Below are 9673 nucleotides of genomic sequence, written 5' to 3'. Positions count from 1 at the left end.
AGTGTTGAGATAAGCATGAAATAGCTTAGAGTACAAGCTACCTAATCCTATTGTGTTTGAATTTATCTAAAGGATTAGGAAATAGAGTTGTGTTAATCCTAATGAGTTTAGGATAATTATAAAGTTATATAAAGAGATGCAAGGGTGTTTGCATATCTTATGAGTTTGAGAGCTTTAGTTTTTTGAGTTGTTTTCTAAAGCATTGAGAGAGTTTTAACAAAGCGTTCTTTGAGAAATATAGTTCTTTGATTCAATAGCATTACTTGTCATATATATGATGATATGATTCCCATAAATAAATATCAAATGCACACAATTCAGAATTTGAAGGCACTTTTGGATAGAGGTCACAGGCTACCCTTGCCTGATAAGGTTTTGATCAATGGGAATGGTGTCAACTTTTCTTCTTCTCTCACCGTTGACAAAGGTTCATCTTAATAAAATTAAATACACACAAATTAACTTTAATATGAAGAATTAATTCTCCATCTCATCACTTTTTGTGGACATATTTGATCAGGTAAAACGTACAGATTCAGAATATCGAATGTTGGGCTTCAACACTCGCTAAATTTCAAAATAGTAGACCATCAGATGAAGCTCGTTGAGGTTGAGGGAACCCACACGATCCAGTCCATGTATTCCTCACTCGACATTCACGTTGGTCAGTCTTACTCTGTCCTGGTCACCATGGACCAGCCTGAGAAAGACTATTCCATCGTAGTTGCCACTAGATTTGCCGCCAAGAAGATCCTGGTCGGATCTACTCTTCACTACTCCAACTCCAGACAAAGCCTCTCTTCTGCTTCTCTCTCTGCTATGGGGCCTGCCGATGAACTAGACTGGTCTATCAAACAAGCTCGATCCATTAGGACCAACCTGACAGCGTCCGGGCCAAGGCCCAACCCTCAGGGCTCGTACCATTATGGACTAATCAATATCTCTAGGACTTTAGTACTAGAAAGCTCAGCAGCCCTCGTGAAGAGGAAGCAACGCTATGCCATAAACGGCGTGTCGTTTGTGCATTCGGACACTCCGCTGAAGCTGGCGGATTACTTTAACATCAGAGGTGTTTTCAAAATGGGAAGCATCCATGACCAGCCGAGAAGAGGAGAAGGAGGGGGGATAAGGCTGGACACGGCAGTGATGGGAGCAAACCACAGGGCGTTTATTGAGATTGTCTTTCAAAACCGCGAGAAGATCGTTCAGAATTACCACCTAGATGGATACAGCTTCTGGGTTGTTGGGTGAGAACTATAGCTAAATGATCATACTATATGATGTGGAGATTAATCATATACACATCTAATACTTATGTGAAAGTTGTCGAATATAACCTATGTGACTTGTCCACAGAATGGATAGAGGAACATGGTCACATGCGAGCAGACGAGAGTATAACCTCATGGATGCTGTTTCTCGCTCAACTACTCAGGTACCTAAACATTTTCTGTATATATATATATATATATATGAACCGCAAATCAAATTGAAATGTGTGTGTGTTTAATTTTTAAAATTTATTGTAGGTGTATCCAGAATCATGGACAGCCGTATATGTGGCATTGGATAATGTGGGGATGTGGAATCTAAGGAGCGAGTTCTGGGCGAGACAATACTTAGGTCAACAGTTGTATCTACGAGTTTACTCTTCGGTTCACTCTCTCAGAGATGAATATCTTGTGCCCAAGAATGCTTTATTGTGTGGTCGAGCCTCCAACATGCAGAGACCCATCATCACTCCGTAGATCACATTTATATTACGTACTTCATCCACACCAATCTATAATAGAGTTGATTAACCACTATCATTTAGATATATATTCTGTTTGGAAATAAATGACAAGTTATGCATAATTCTTTACCAAATAGCTCTATTTGTATTATTTAAATACTATATACTTGAAATTCATTCATTTCAAAATGTATTCTTACATCAAATAACACAAAACCTTATTAAGTTCAAAATATTGTACAAATTAATTTATTATCACATTTTAAAAACGGGCAATTAGCCAAAATAACTTAAAACTAGTATTCGAATGCAAATCTATAATCAAATACAAAATAACATAAAATGTAGTAAAATTACAATTGTCCCCTAATGACTAAACAAAAAAGTGCATATAATCCTGGGAAGTTTTGTCATGTATTTAATCTTAAATTTAACTTGTAAAATGTTGAGAGAATATTTTAAACATATTTGGATATGTAGATTTTAGTGAGTACTATATATCAAGCTTTCTCAAACAAACTTTTCGAGCAACTTTCACCAATAAAATCTGCTAAACTAATATTTAAACGAGAAATTAAATGCTTCAATGAAATTTGACCATGAAAGCAAATGTCTCTAATTTTTTTCTAATTTGTAGTCAAATTTCAATAAAATTTTAAAGTAATTTTTACATTTTGGACTTGGTTTGAAATATTCGTATAGCAAATTTTTAGATCTACTCTTGGTTCGGTAGAAGATGGGATTTGGTTTGGTTTTCCAATTTGGGATATTTTGGCGTGTATGTATGTGGGGTTTATAACCGGCCCGGTTCGGTATTGCGAAATTAGTAAACCAAAGCTAAAGTCGGCAATAGAAAGAAAGAGTGCGAGATCCAGAGTGATGGATGAATCATCATCATCCGATTATTAGGAGAGGGAGATCTGGGGGCTGTGGTGAAGATGATGAGTGATTTTCAGAGATCACTTGCGGTGCGGTTGAGCCGCCGAGGAGAAAGGAGTAATCAATCTAATAAAGGTCTGCCCTTTCTTTTTTTTTCTTATATTTCTTGTTGGACATTTACAAGAAGAGGAAGCTAAATGGGGGAAGTGGTTTGTGTGTGTAACAGAGGAGGGTGGAGGTGGTGCGTTGTTCTCTCCCAGTAGACTCCACTCTGATTACGGAATAAAAACAATATGGAAGGCAGGGTTCCTTCGTCTGCTTCTAGTTGGAGGCATTCTGTGGATGCTTCTCATTATTCTTGCCCTCCTCTTTCATGTTTGGTCTTGTCAATCTTCCCTTTCCTTCTTCTCTGGTATTATTATTGCTATATGATCCTTTTCATTCTTTCTTGTTTCTTCTTTTGAAAAAAATTGGTTCAATTGATGAATGTTTTTGGGGTTATTATTCACTTGGCAGCCATTTGCAACAAAGAAGGCAGACTCTATGTCGTCTTAGACACCATTGGCTTTGTACCTAAACCCCAGCACCGTAAGTCACTTTTTCTTTTTCTTTTTTACCTTGTGTAACACTCTCTTTCTCTTCATTTCTTAGGATGCCCCATTCCGGTAGCCTATGACCCTGATAAGGTGCTCCTTCCCACTTCTATAACCCCTGATTCTATTGTCACCAACCTGACCTACATTACAGAGGATGATGATCTTTCCTCCAACTCTCCCTTTCCTCTCTTTGGTGGCAACATTAGCTGGTCTCAACGTCAAGAAAGCTTTATACTCAAACCCCAGATGAAGGTCTGCCCTATCCATTCTTCCCACTATTTACTTCCAGTTTTGATTATTAATTCCCTTTCAGGTCCATTGCGGGTTCATGCCAGGTGGTGGCGCTGAAATGTCGTCTCTGGACAAACACTACGTTCAGAAATGTAAATTTGTGGTTGCCACTGGGATTTTCGATGCTTATGATCAACCCCACCAGCCCTCTAACATTAGTAAGCGTTCCAAGAACCTCTTCTGTTTCCTTATGGTGGTTGACGAGCTCTCTCTCGATTTCCTGAGGTCTAACGCTACTGTGAGGCAAGATTCCCAAGGAGGCGATTGGGTTGGCATTTGGCGTCTTATTCTACTGAAAACTCCTCCTTATGATGAACCTCGGAGGAACGGTAAAGTCCCCAAAATCTTAACTCACAGGTTGTTCCCTCAAGCTCGCTACAGCATTTGGATTGATGCCAAAATGGAGCTTATCGTTGATCCCTTGCTTATTTTAGAAAGGTATAATAATTAACTGCATCCAACTTTTTTTTTTTATTAGGAAGGAGCTAGCTAGCAGACTAGGATGGATTGATATTCACTTTCACTTTACAATAAATTGCTAAAATATATATATATATATATATATATATGCATGTTCCGGATTTGCAGGTATTTGTGGCGTGGGAAGCATACCTTTGCCATTGCTCAACACAAACATCACCGAAACATATACGAGGAAGCTGATGCGTGCAAGAGGAGAAAGCGATATGCCCGACCTCTGGTTGATCTTCAGATGAAAATATATCGGTACGAGGGCTTAGAACCATGGAGCATCAAGAAGAGCACTGTTAGTGGTAATTTACATAAACAAAACAATGTCCTCATCAATGTCTCCTTATTGATAATAATAATACTAAGACCATTCTCTTGTTTTGCGTTACACACAGATGTTCCAGAGGGAGCGGTGATAATAAGAGAACACACTGCAATGAACAATCTGTTCAGCTGCCTGTGGTTCAACGAGGTACACCTGTTAACACCGAGGGACCAGCTTAGCTTTGGGTACGTAGTGGACAGACTAAAAGGAGCCTTCAAGGTGTTCATGTTTCAGAACTGTGAATACAACTCTCTGTTTGAACTGCACCCTCACATCAGAGAACATTCCTCAAAGATAGAGTGGGTCAAGAGTCTAAAGGAACTGAAAGGGAAAGGAGAGAGTATGAAGGAGAGCAGAGGAGGCTTTGGGCTGTGGACTCCATACCCTGGGGATCTGGATTCCGTTGAGCTGCCAAAGGTAGTAAGAACTTCTAAAGCTGGTTGAGGCAAGAAACGGTTGTGCTTCTCTGGGGATGGATGGGGTTTCGATTCCAAGTTTTACAACCTTGTTAAGCTAAGAATGCACTTACTTCTTTCTAAAACATTTTTGTAAAAGAAAACATGATCAGCATAGCTCAAGGGGTTTAATACATTAAGGCAAAAAAACAGATGTATATATATTTTTTACTACCACTAGATGATCCCTTCCCCAACCAACAACAATAAACAATAATTAAATATATATAGACAAATAGTTTACAAAGCAGCACATCATCATCTTGTATGGAAATAATTGAGGGTCAGGAGGCGCCAGCGGTGGTGCAAGGCGCCAAGCTGTTGTGAGGAAGGTTCACTCCCGCTCCTCTCACTGACACCGCCGGCCCTCTCGCTCTGCTCACAACTAGGCTTGTGTCGAAGAAGACAACTATGACTGTTATGTCATCGTGGAAATGCCTTCGTACCCCCCTGTCTATCTTTTTGAGGTCTGAGTACCTCATCTCTCTCTTCTTCGCCGCTTCTTTAAGCGCCATTTTCACCAGCCTCTTTGCTATCCCCTGCCACAACCACAACAAGTGTTACTACTACCTTACAACATCAACATTGTAATAATGAGTGTTGTGTGTTCTTCTTCTCACGTTACGCGGATGAGTATGGACTATCTCTACAGCTTCTTGGTTGCTCATATGTTCCCATAGTCCATCGGAGGCACATATTATAAACTGGTCATGGGGCTGCAGTGTATGCACCGTGATCGACGGCTCTGCACTCAGCAACGGCCTGCTGAAGGGTGCCCTCAGTCTGAATTTTGCATACAGTGGCTCCCTGTTGAACTCGGACCGTTTCAGATACACATCCCCTATGGATCTTGAAACCTATTTGATTAACCAAACACCATCTCATCAGACCAAGTAAAAAAAATATGACTATTTATTTATTCATTATTATTCACCTGAATGATTCCTTTGACTCTCCAAACGTTATGTTTAAGAAGCACGATATCAGGATGGTCGGGATGCAGGGCGTGGAGTTCCCGTCGCACAGACTCAATGGAGGCATTGTGCTCAGCAGAGAGCTGAGTGGCGTGAACATCCCCCACAGCAGGAGTTGACTTGAAGAATTGTCCGAGGACGGCACGTGAGTCGCCAGCATTGGCAACGTAGAGAGTGCCATCGGAGATGACGCAAACAAGGCAGCAAGAGCCAACGGTGGCTAGTTGAGGCGTGGTTTGGAATTGATGGGAAACTAAGGAAAGGAAACCTTCTTCAGTAGCTTGGAAGGCTTTCTTTATCACATCAGCCGACATACACTCTTGCTCCGCAGCAAATCCTAGTGGTGGTGGTCCAACCCAAAGTGACTTAAGACTTTATTTTCAAAATTCCTTTTGTAAAAAACAACAAGTTGTAGCTGTAATAACTAGTCTCCGAAAGAAAGGAAATGAGTAGAGCAAAGCAATATAGGGTTGATTACTAACTCACTCTTGAGATGGAGGAAGAGATGATGGTTGATGAAGCGGGAAGTCTCAGGGCCGCCGTGACCATCGTAGACGCCAAGAAAGGTGCCGTAAGGAGGAGCAGAGGAGGAGGAAAGAGAACCAGACTCGAGCTGGCTCTGGTCCTCGAGCAAGTTGTTGGCTTGAACGACGGCCATGGAGAAGTCACCAAAGACGTGGTGACCCGAGTCTCGGAACCACAATAGCCCATCTTGACGGCCTCCACCTCCATCTTGGTGGTGGTGGTGGTGGTCAGAGCGAGTAGGCCAGAGACAGGCATTGAGAAAGTTCATCAAGGCAGAGAGCATCTCTCATCTCTCATCTCTCATCTCATATCACAATAGGATATCCCCCCTCTACTCAACAACATAGCAATGAAATGGGGCCAACTGCACAAGAATCAAATAATATCAGAAAGTCAAAGCCAATCGAGAGAAACAGTACAAACTACAAAGTGGCGCTGATTTCATTCAAAAATGGAAACTTTACCTTTTGGTAAGATGGGAATCTTGTCCAAGGAAGGAAGATGTGGGCTTGTGGAATTTCTCAGTTGCAGATCTACGGATGGATCACCCACACTAATAATAATAATAATAATAATATTACCTACCCTTTTTCTTAATAATAATAATAAAGCAAGTTATCTATGAGGAAGAAGAAGAAGACCAATTTAATATATTAACCAACAAAAAAAAGAAGGGACTTGTCGTTGGCAAAGTAGAGAGAACTTTCTTCTATGTATGAGAACAGTGAGCGATGAAGAAAGGGAGATAAGATAGATAGATAGCATTTTGGTCAAGTCGCCGAACGATACGTCTCTCTCATCCCTTCTCTCTTCTATTAGCAACAACAGTAGAAAATATTTTTATCTTCCACTCCACTACTCTCTCTTTGGTAAATTCTCTAGCAGACAAGACCCATAAAAGACCAACGAACCATTGCAAGGTCGGAGCCAGCACGTGAAAGGTCCCCCCCACCCCCCTTAGCTTTTTGGGCTCCACAACTCTCGTCCTTTTGCCCCTTATTACAAACAGAAAGAGAGAGAGAGAGAAGCGATGGCCAAATCCCCCCACCCCCATAACAGTAATAGAGAGAGAGAGACCAAGTATGACCTTTTTTTTCTGGGTCAAAAAACCAAATATGACTTTAGACACGATTTATTAATGAGTCAATTAGCTAAAAATCTATAAAAAGGTGGGAAATTAAGAATATACCAATATAGCAAAAGTATGGTAGTTACTGTAGATAAAATGTGTCCAAAATTACATTTAGAACCCTCGGATATGTTGTTCAAGGATTGAGTTTGTAGGCCTCTCTCTCACGTGACTGTAAATAAAGTGAATCCACTTTTCTCTCTCCTTCTTGTTGTCTTCTTCTCCGTCTTCTCGATCTTCCTATCCTGCTTCTTTTTTTTTTTACAGAATTTGTGTTCTTGTTCTGTCTCCCGCCCACTCCTTTTTCTTCGGCCTTTGCACAAACTGACGGAGCAGACGAGATCTGGATTCGACTGGAGTTGCATCTCCTACAATTTTTGTGTGTTCGGTGAGCCTTGACGCGGTGGCTCCGACGATAACTCTGGAGTCCTTGGTAACTCGGCCGGTTGATGGCAGTGGTTCTATGTTTGAGGACGCGTGGACTCTGCCGGAAGCCACAAGTTAGAGATTGAGACTCTAGGGTTTGTCTCTGACGGCTGTGAGGGAGCTTGCTGGCGGTGGTTCGGTTTTCAAGATGGCGGTTCTCGCAGATCTGCTACCCCGTCGGCGTTGATTCTCCTCTTCGACTGGAGCTGTGGTGATGTGTGTTCTTCCTCGTACCTGCGGCGGCGAGGCTTTAAATCGAGATACGAAGGTTAGGGTTTTCGGAACACGCCTGAGGCGAGTGCGGTGGAGATGCTTGGCAGTGGAGGCGGGGGATTCGGAGGCGTGTGCGGCGGTGGATAAGAGAGGAGACGGGGGAACCCTAAATGGAGAAGAATCTAAACCCAAAACCCATCAGGCTCAATCAACCCAAATGCCTTCACACGGTTTCCTCGTACCTGCGGCGGCGAGGCTTCAAATCGAGATACGAAGGTTAGGGTTTTCGGGAGCCGACGATTCGTTTCGTTTCCGGTGATTGAGGCCGCGAGACAACTTCGGCGGTGACAAAATCTCTGAGGGTACACCGTTGACGAAGCTTGGCTGGTTCTGGACACCCCGGCCGGCGAAGTCGTGGACAGCCGTCGAAGTAGCTCAAAGAAACGTAGGCAATAGGGGTATCATGGTCATTAATTTTAAATCACAGTTCTGAATAGTGTCGAATGGTATATCCCTAATTATGCAATATTGTTTGGGCATGCGATGCAATATCACTATTAATTATTCATCCAGTCTCTCTCTCTCTTTGATATTCAAAGTTTTAGTTTGGACATTTTCACATAGTCGGGTCAATTTTCTTCTTCTCATAAACATAAATAATTGACAAAATCAAACAAGAGGAGAATGATCGGGGGCCCTTTAGACATATATATGGTCTTGTGTCCTGCCCCGGCGGAGGGGGTTGTTTATTAGACGTCGTTTTACAGCTCTATCTGTATGATATATATCCTATGTATGGCTCATGGAACCCACGAGAGTCTTTTGTTGGCTTATCATACTCTTATCCACCACCGACCCTTTGTTTCTACCAACTAAACTATACTCTCTCCTAACCATTTGCCTCCTGCATTACCAATAATTTTGCATATCTCTACTCAAGATATATTTTTATTTCCGTATCAAAATTGTATACTTAGTTTAGGAATAAACAGATACAATCAGCTCTTACTCGCTTTTGGTGGGATTCAAACCAGGACCAGCGGAAAATGTCTTGGATTTCTTGGGGGACGATGACAAAGACAAAGAGAGATGGCGGGTTAGGTTTCCGATACATACAATGTTTCAACAACGCTCTGCTTAGGAAACTCAGTTGGCGTCTGATGTCCAACCCGGACGGGTTGCTTGCAAGAATCCTAACATGAAAATATTGCAAGTACAACTCAATATATGAGGTACATGCGGCATCAAACTGCTCCCATGGGTGGAGGAGCGTTCTCATAGGACGAGACCTAGTCATGAAGCACCTTGGTTGTGCAATAGGGAATGGATAAGCGGTTAGAGTCGGGTATGACCCATGGTTATCAACGACTCAGATGGAGCAACCTATGGGACCGGCGACAGAATCCACAAAGCATGCACTTGTTAAAGACTTGTTTCAGGATAATACGTGTAGCTGGAGCACGAAAAAGATAGAAGCACTGTTCCCATAACTTGCGACACAAATCTTAAGCATCAAAACAAGTAGAGAGGGCGGAGCTGATAAACGAATCTGGCTCAAGCACATGTCTGGCGTGTACACTACGAAATCAGGCTATCACGCTGCATTGGAGGGTAGAGTAACCGGAGCGGAAAACAGAGAAAGACCTGAGTTCCA

At 42.0% G+C, this 9673-nt stretch overlaps 3 protein-coding genes across 4 annotated transcripts in view; 2 read left to right on the top strand and 1 right to left on the bottom strand.

The window, feature by feature from the left end:
• The window catches only part of LOC106301466 (L-ascorbate oxidase homolog), a 6270-nt gene extending 4336 nt beyond the window's left edge, over positions 1–1934 (top strand). The window contains exons 4-7 of the mRNA XM_013737866.1: positions 322–427; positions 521–1247; positions 1357–1435; positions 1530–1934. Of these exons, the coding sequence (XP_013593320.1) occupies positions 322–427; positions 521–1247; positions 1357–1435; positions 1530–1748 (1131 nt within the window). The 3' untranslated portion in view covers positions 1749–1934. The remainder of the gene's footprint in view (positions 1–321; positions 428–520; positions 1248–1356; positions 1436–1529) is intronic.
• A 644-nt stretch (positions 1935–2578) lies between these two features.
• Positions 2579–4910, top strand: LOC106306233. Its single transcript, XM_013742775.1, has 7 exons — positions 2579–2749; positions 2841–3026; positions 3131–3202; positions 3266–3462; positions 3524–3939; positions 4090–4274; positions 4368–4910. Exons 1-7 carry the CDS (start codon positions 2674–2676, stop codon positions 4739–4741), a joined length of 1506 nt encoding a protein of 501 aa, XP_013598229.1. The 5' UTR covers positions 2579–2673; the 3' UTR covers positions 4742–4910.
• Positions 4847–7073, bottom strand: LOC106306234 (probable protein phosphatase 2C 64). Of its 2 annotated transcripts, none has more exons than XM_013742777.1 (5): positions 6716–7073; positions 6209–6615; positions 5687–6063; positions 5373–5609; positions 4847–5291 (listed from the first exon to the last, which is right to left on the bottom strand). In XM_013742777.1, exons 2-5 carry the CDS (start codon positions 6504–6506, stop codon positions 5037–5039), a joined length of 1167 nt encoding a protein of 388 aa, XP_013598231.1. In that variant the 5' UTR covers positions 6507–6615; positions 6716–7073; the 3' UTR covers positions 4847–5036. The 2 variants fall into 2 exon arrangements, with proteins under 2 accessions (XP_013598231.1, XP_013598230.1); XM_013742776.1 differs by having other exon boundaries at positions 6213–6615; positions 6716–7058.
• Positions 7074–9673: the final 2600 nt, after the last annotated feature.

This window comes from Brassica oleracea, chromosome C7, assembly GCF_000695525.1.
Source record: "Brassica oleracea var. oleracea cultivar TO1000 chromosome C7, BOL, whole genome shotgun sequence".
Classification (NCBI taxonomy): Eukaryota; Viridiplantae; Streptophyta; class Magnoliopsida; order Brassicales; family Brassicaceae; genus Brassica; species Brassica oleracea.
The sequence above is the reverse complement of the archived record's forward strand: the minus strand, read 5'-3'. Positions and strand labels throughout refer to the sequence as shown.

Coding starts and splice junctions, on each gene's coding strand:
- LOC106306233 (XM_013742775.1), top strand. CDS start 2,674: ATGATGAGTGATTTTCAGAGATCACTTGCGGTGCGGTTGAGCCGCCGA. Junction 3,463..3,523: donor TACTCAAACCCCAGATGAAG/GTCTGCCCTATC, acceptor ATTCCCTTTCAG/GTCCATTGCGGGTTCATGCC. Junction 4,275..4,367: donor CAAGAAGAGCACTGTTAGTG/GTAATTTACATA, acceptor CGTTACACACAG/ATGTTCCAGAGGGAGCGGTG.
- LOC106306234 (XM_013742776.1), bottom strand. CDS start 6,534: ATGCTCTCTGCCTTGATGAACTTTCTCAATGCCTGTCTCTGGCCTACT. Junction 6,064..6,212: donor TCTCTTCCTCCATCTCAAGA/GTGAGTTAGTAA, acceptor CACCACCACTAG/GATTTGCTGCGGAGCAAGAG. Junction 5,292..5,372: donor TCCATACTCATCCGCGTAAC/GTGAGAAGAAGA, acceptor TGGTTGTGGCAG/GGGATAGCAAAGAGGCTGGT.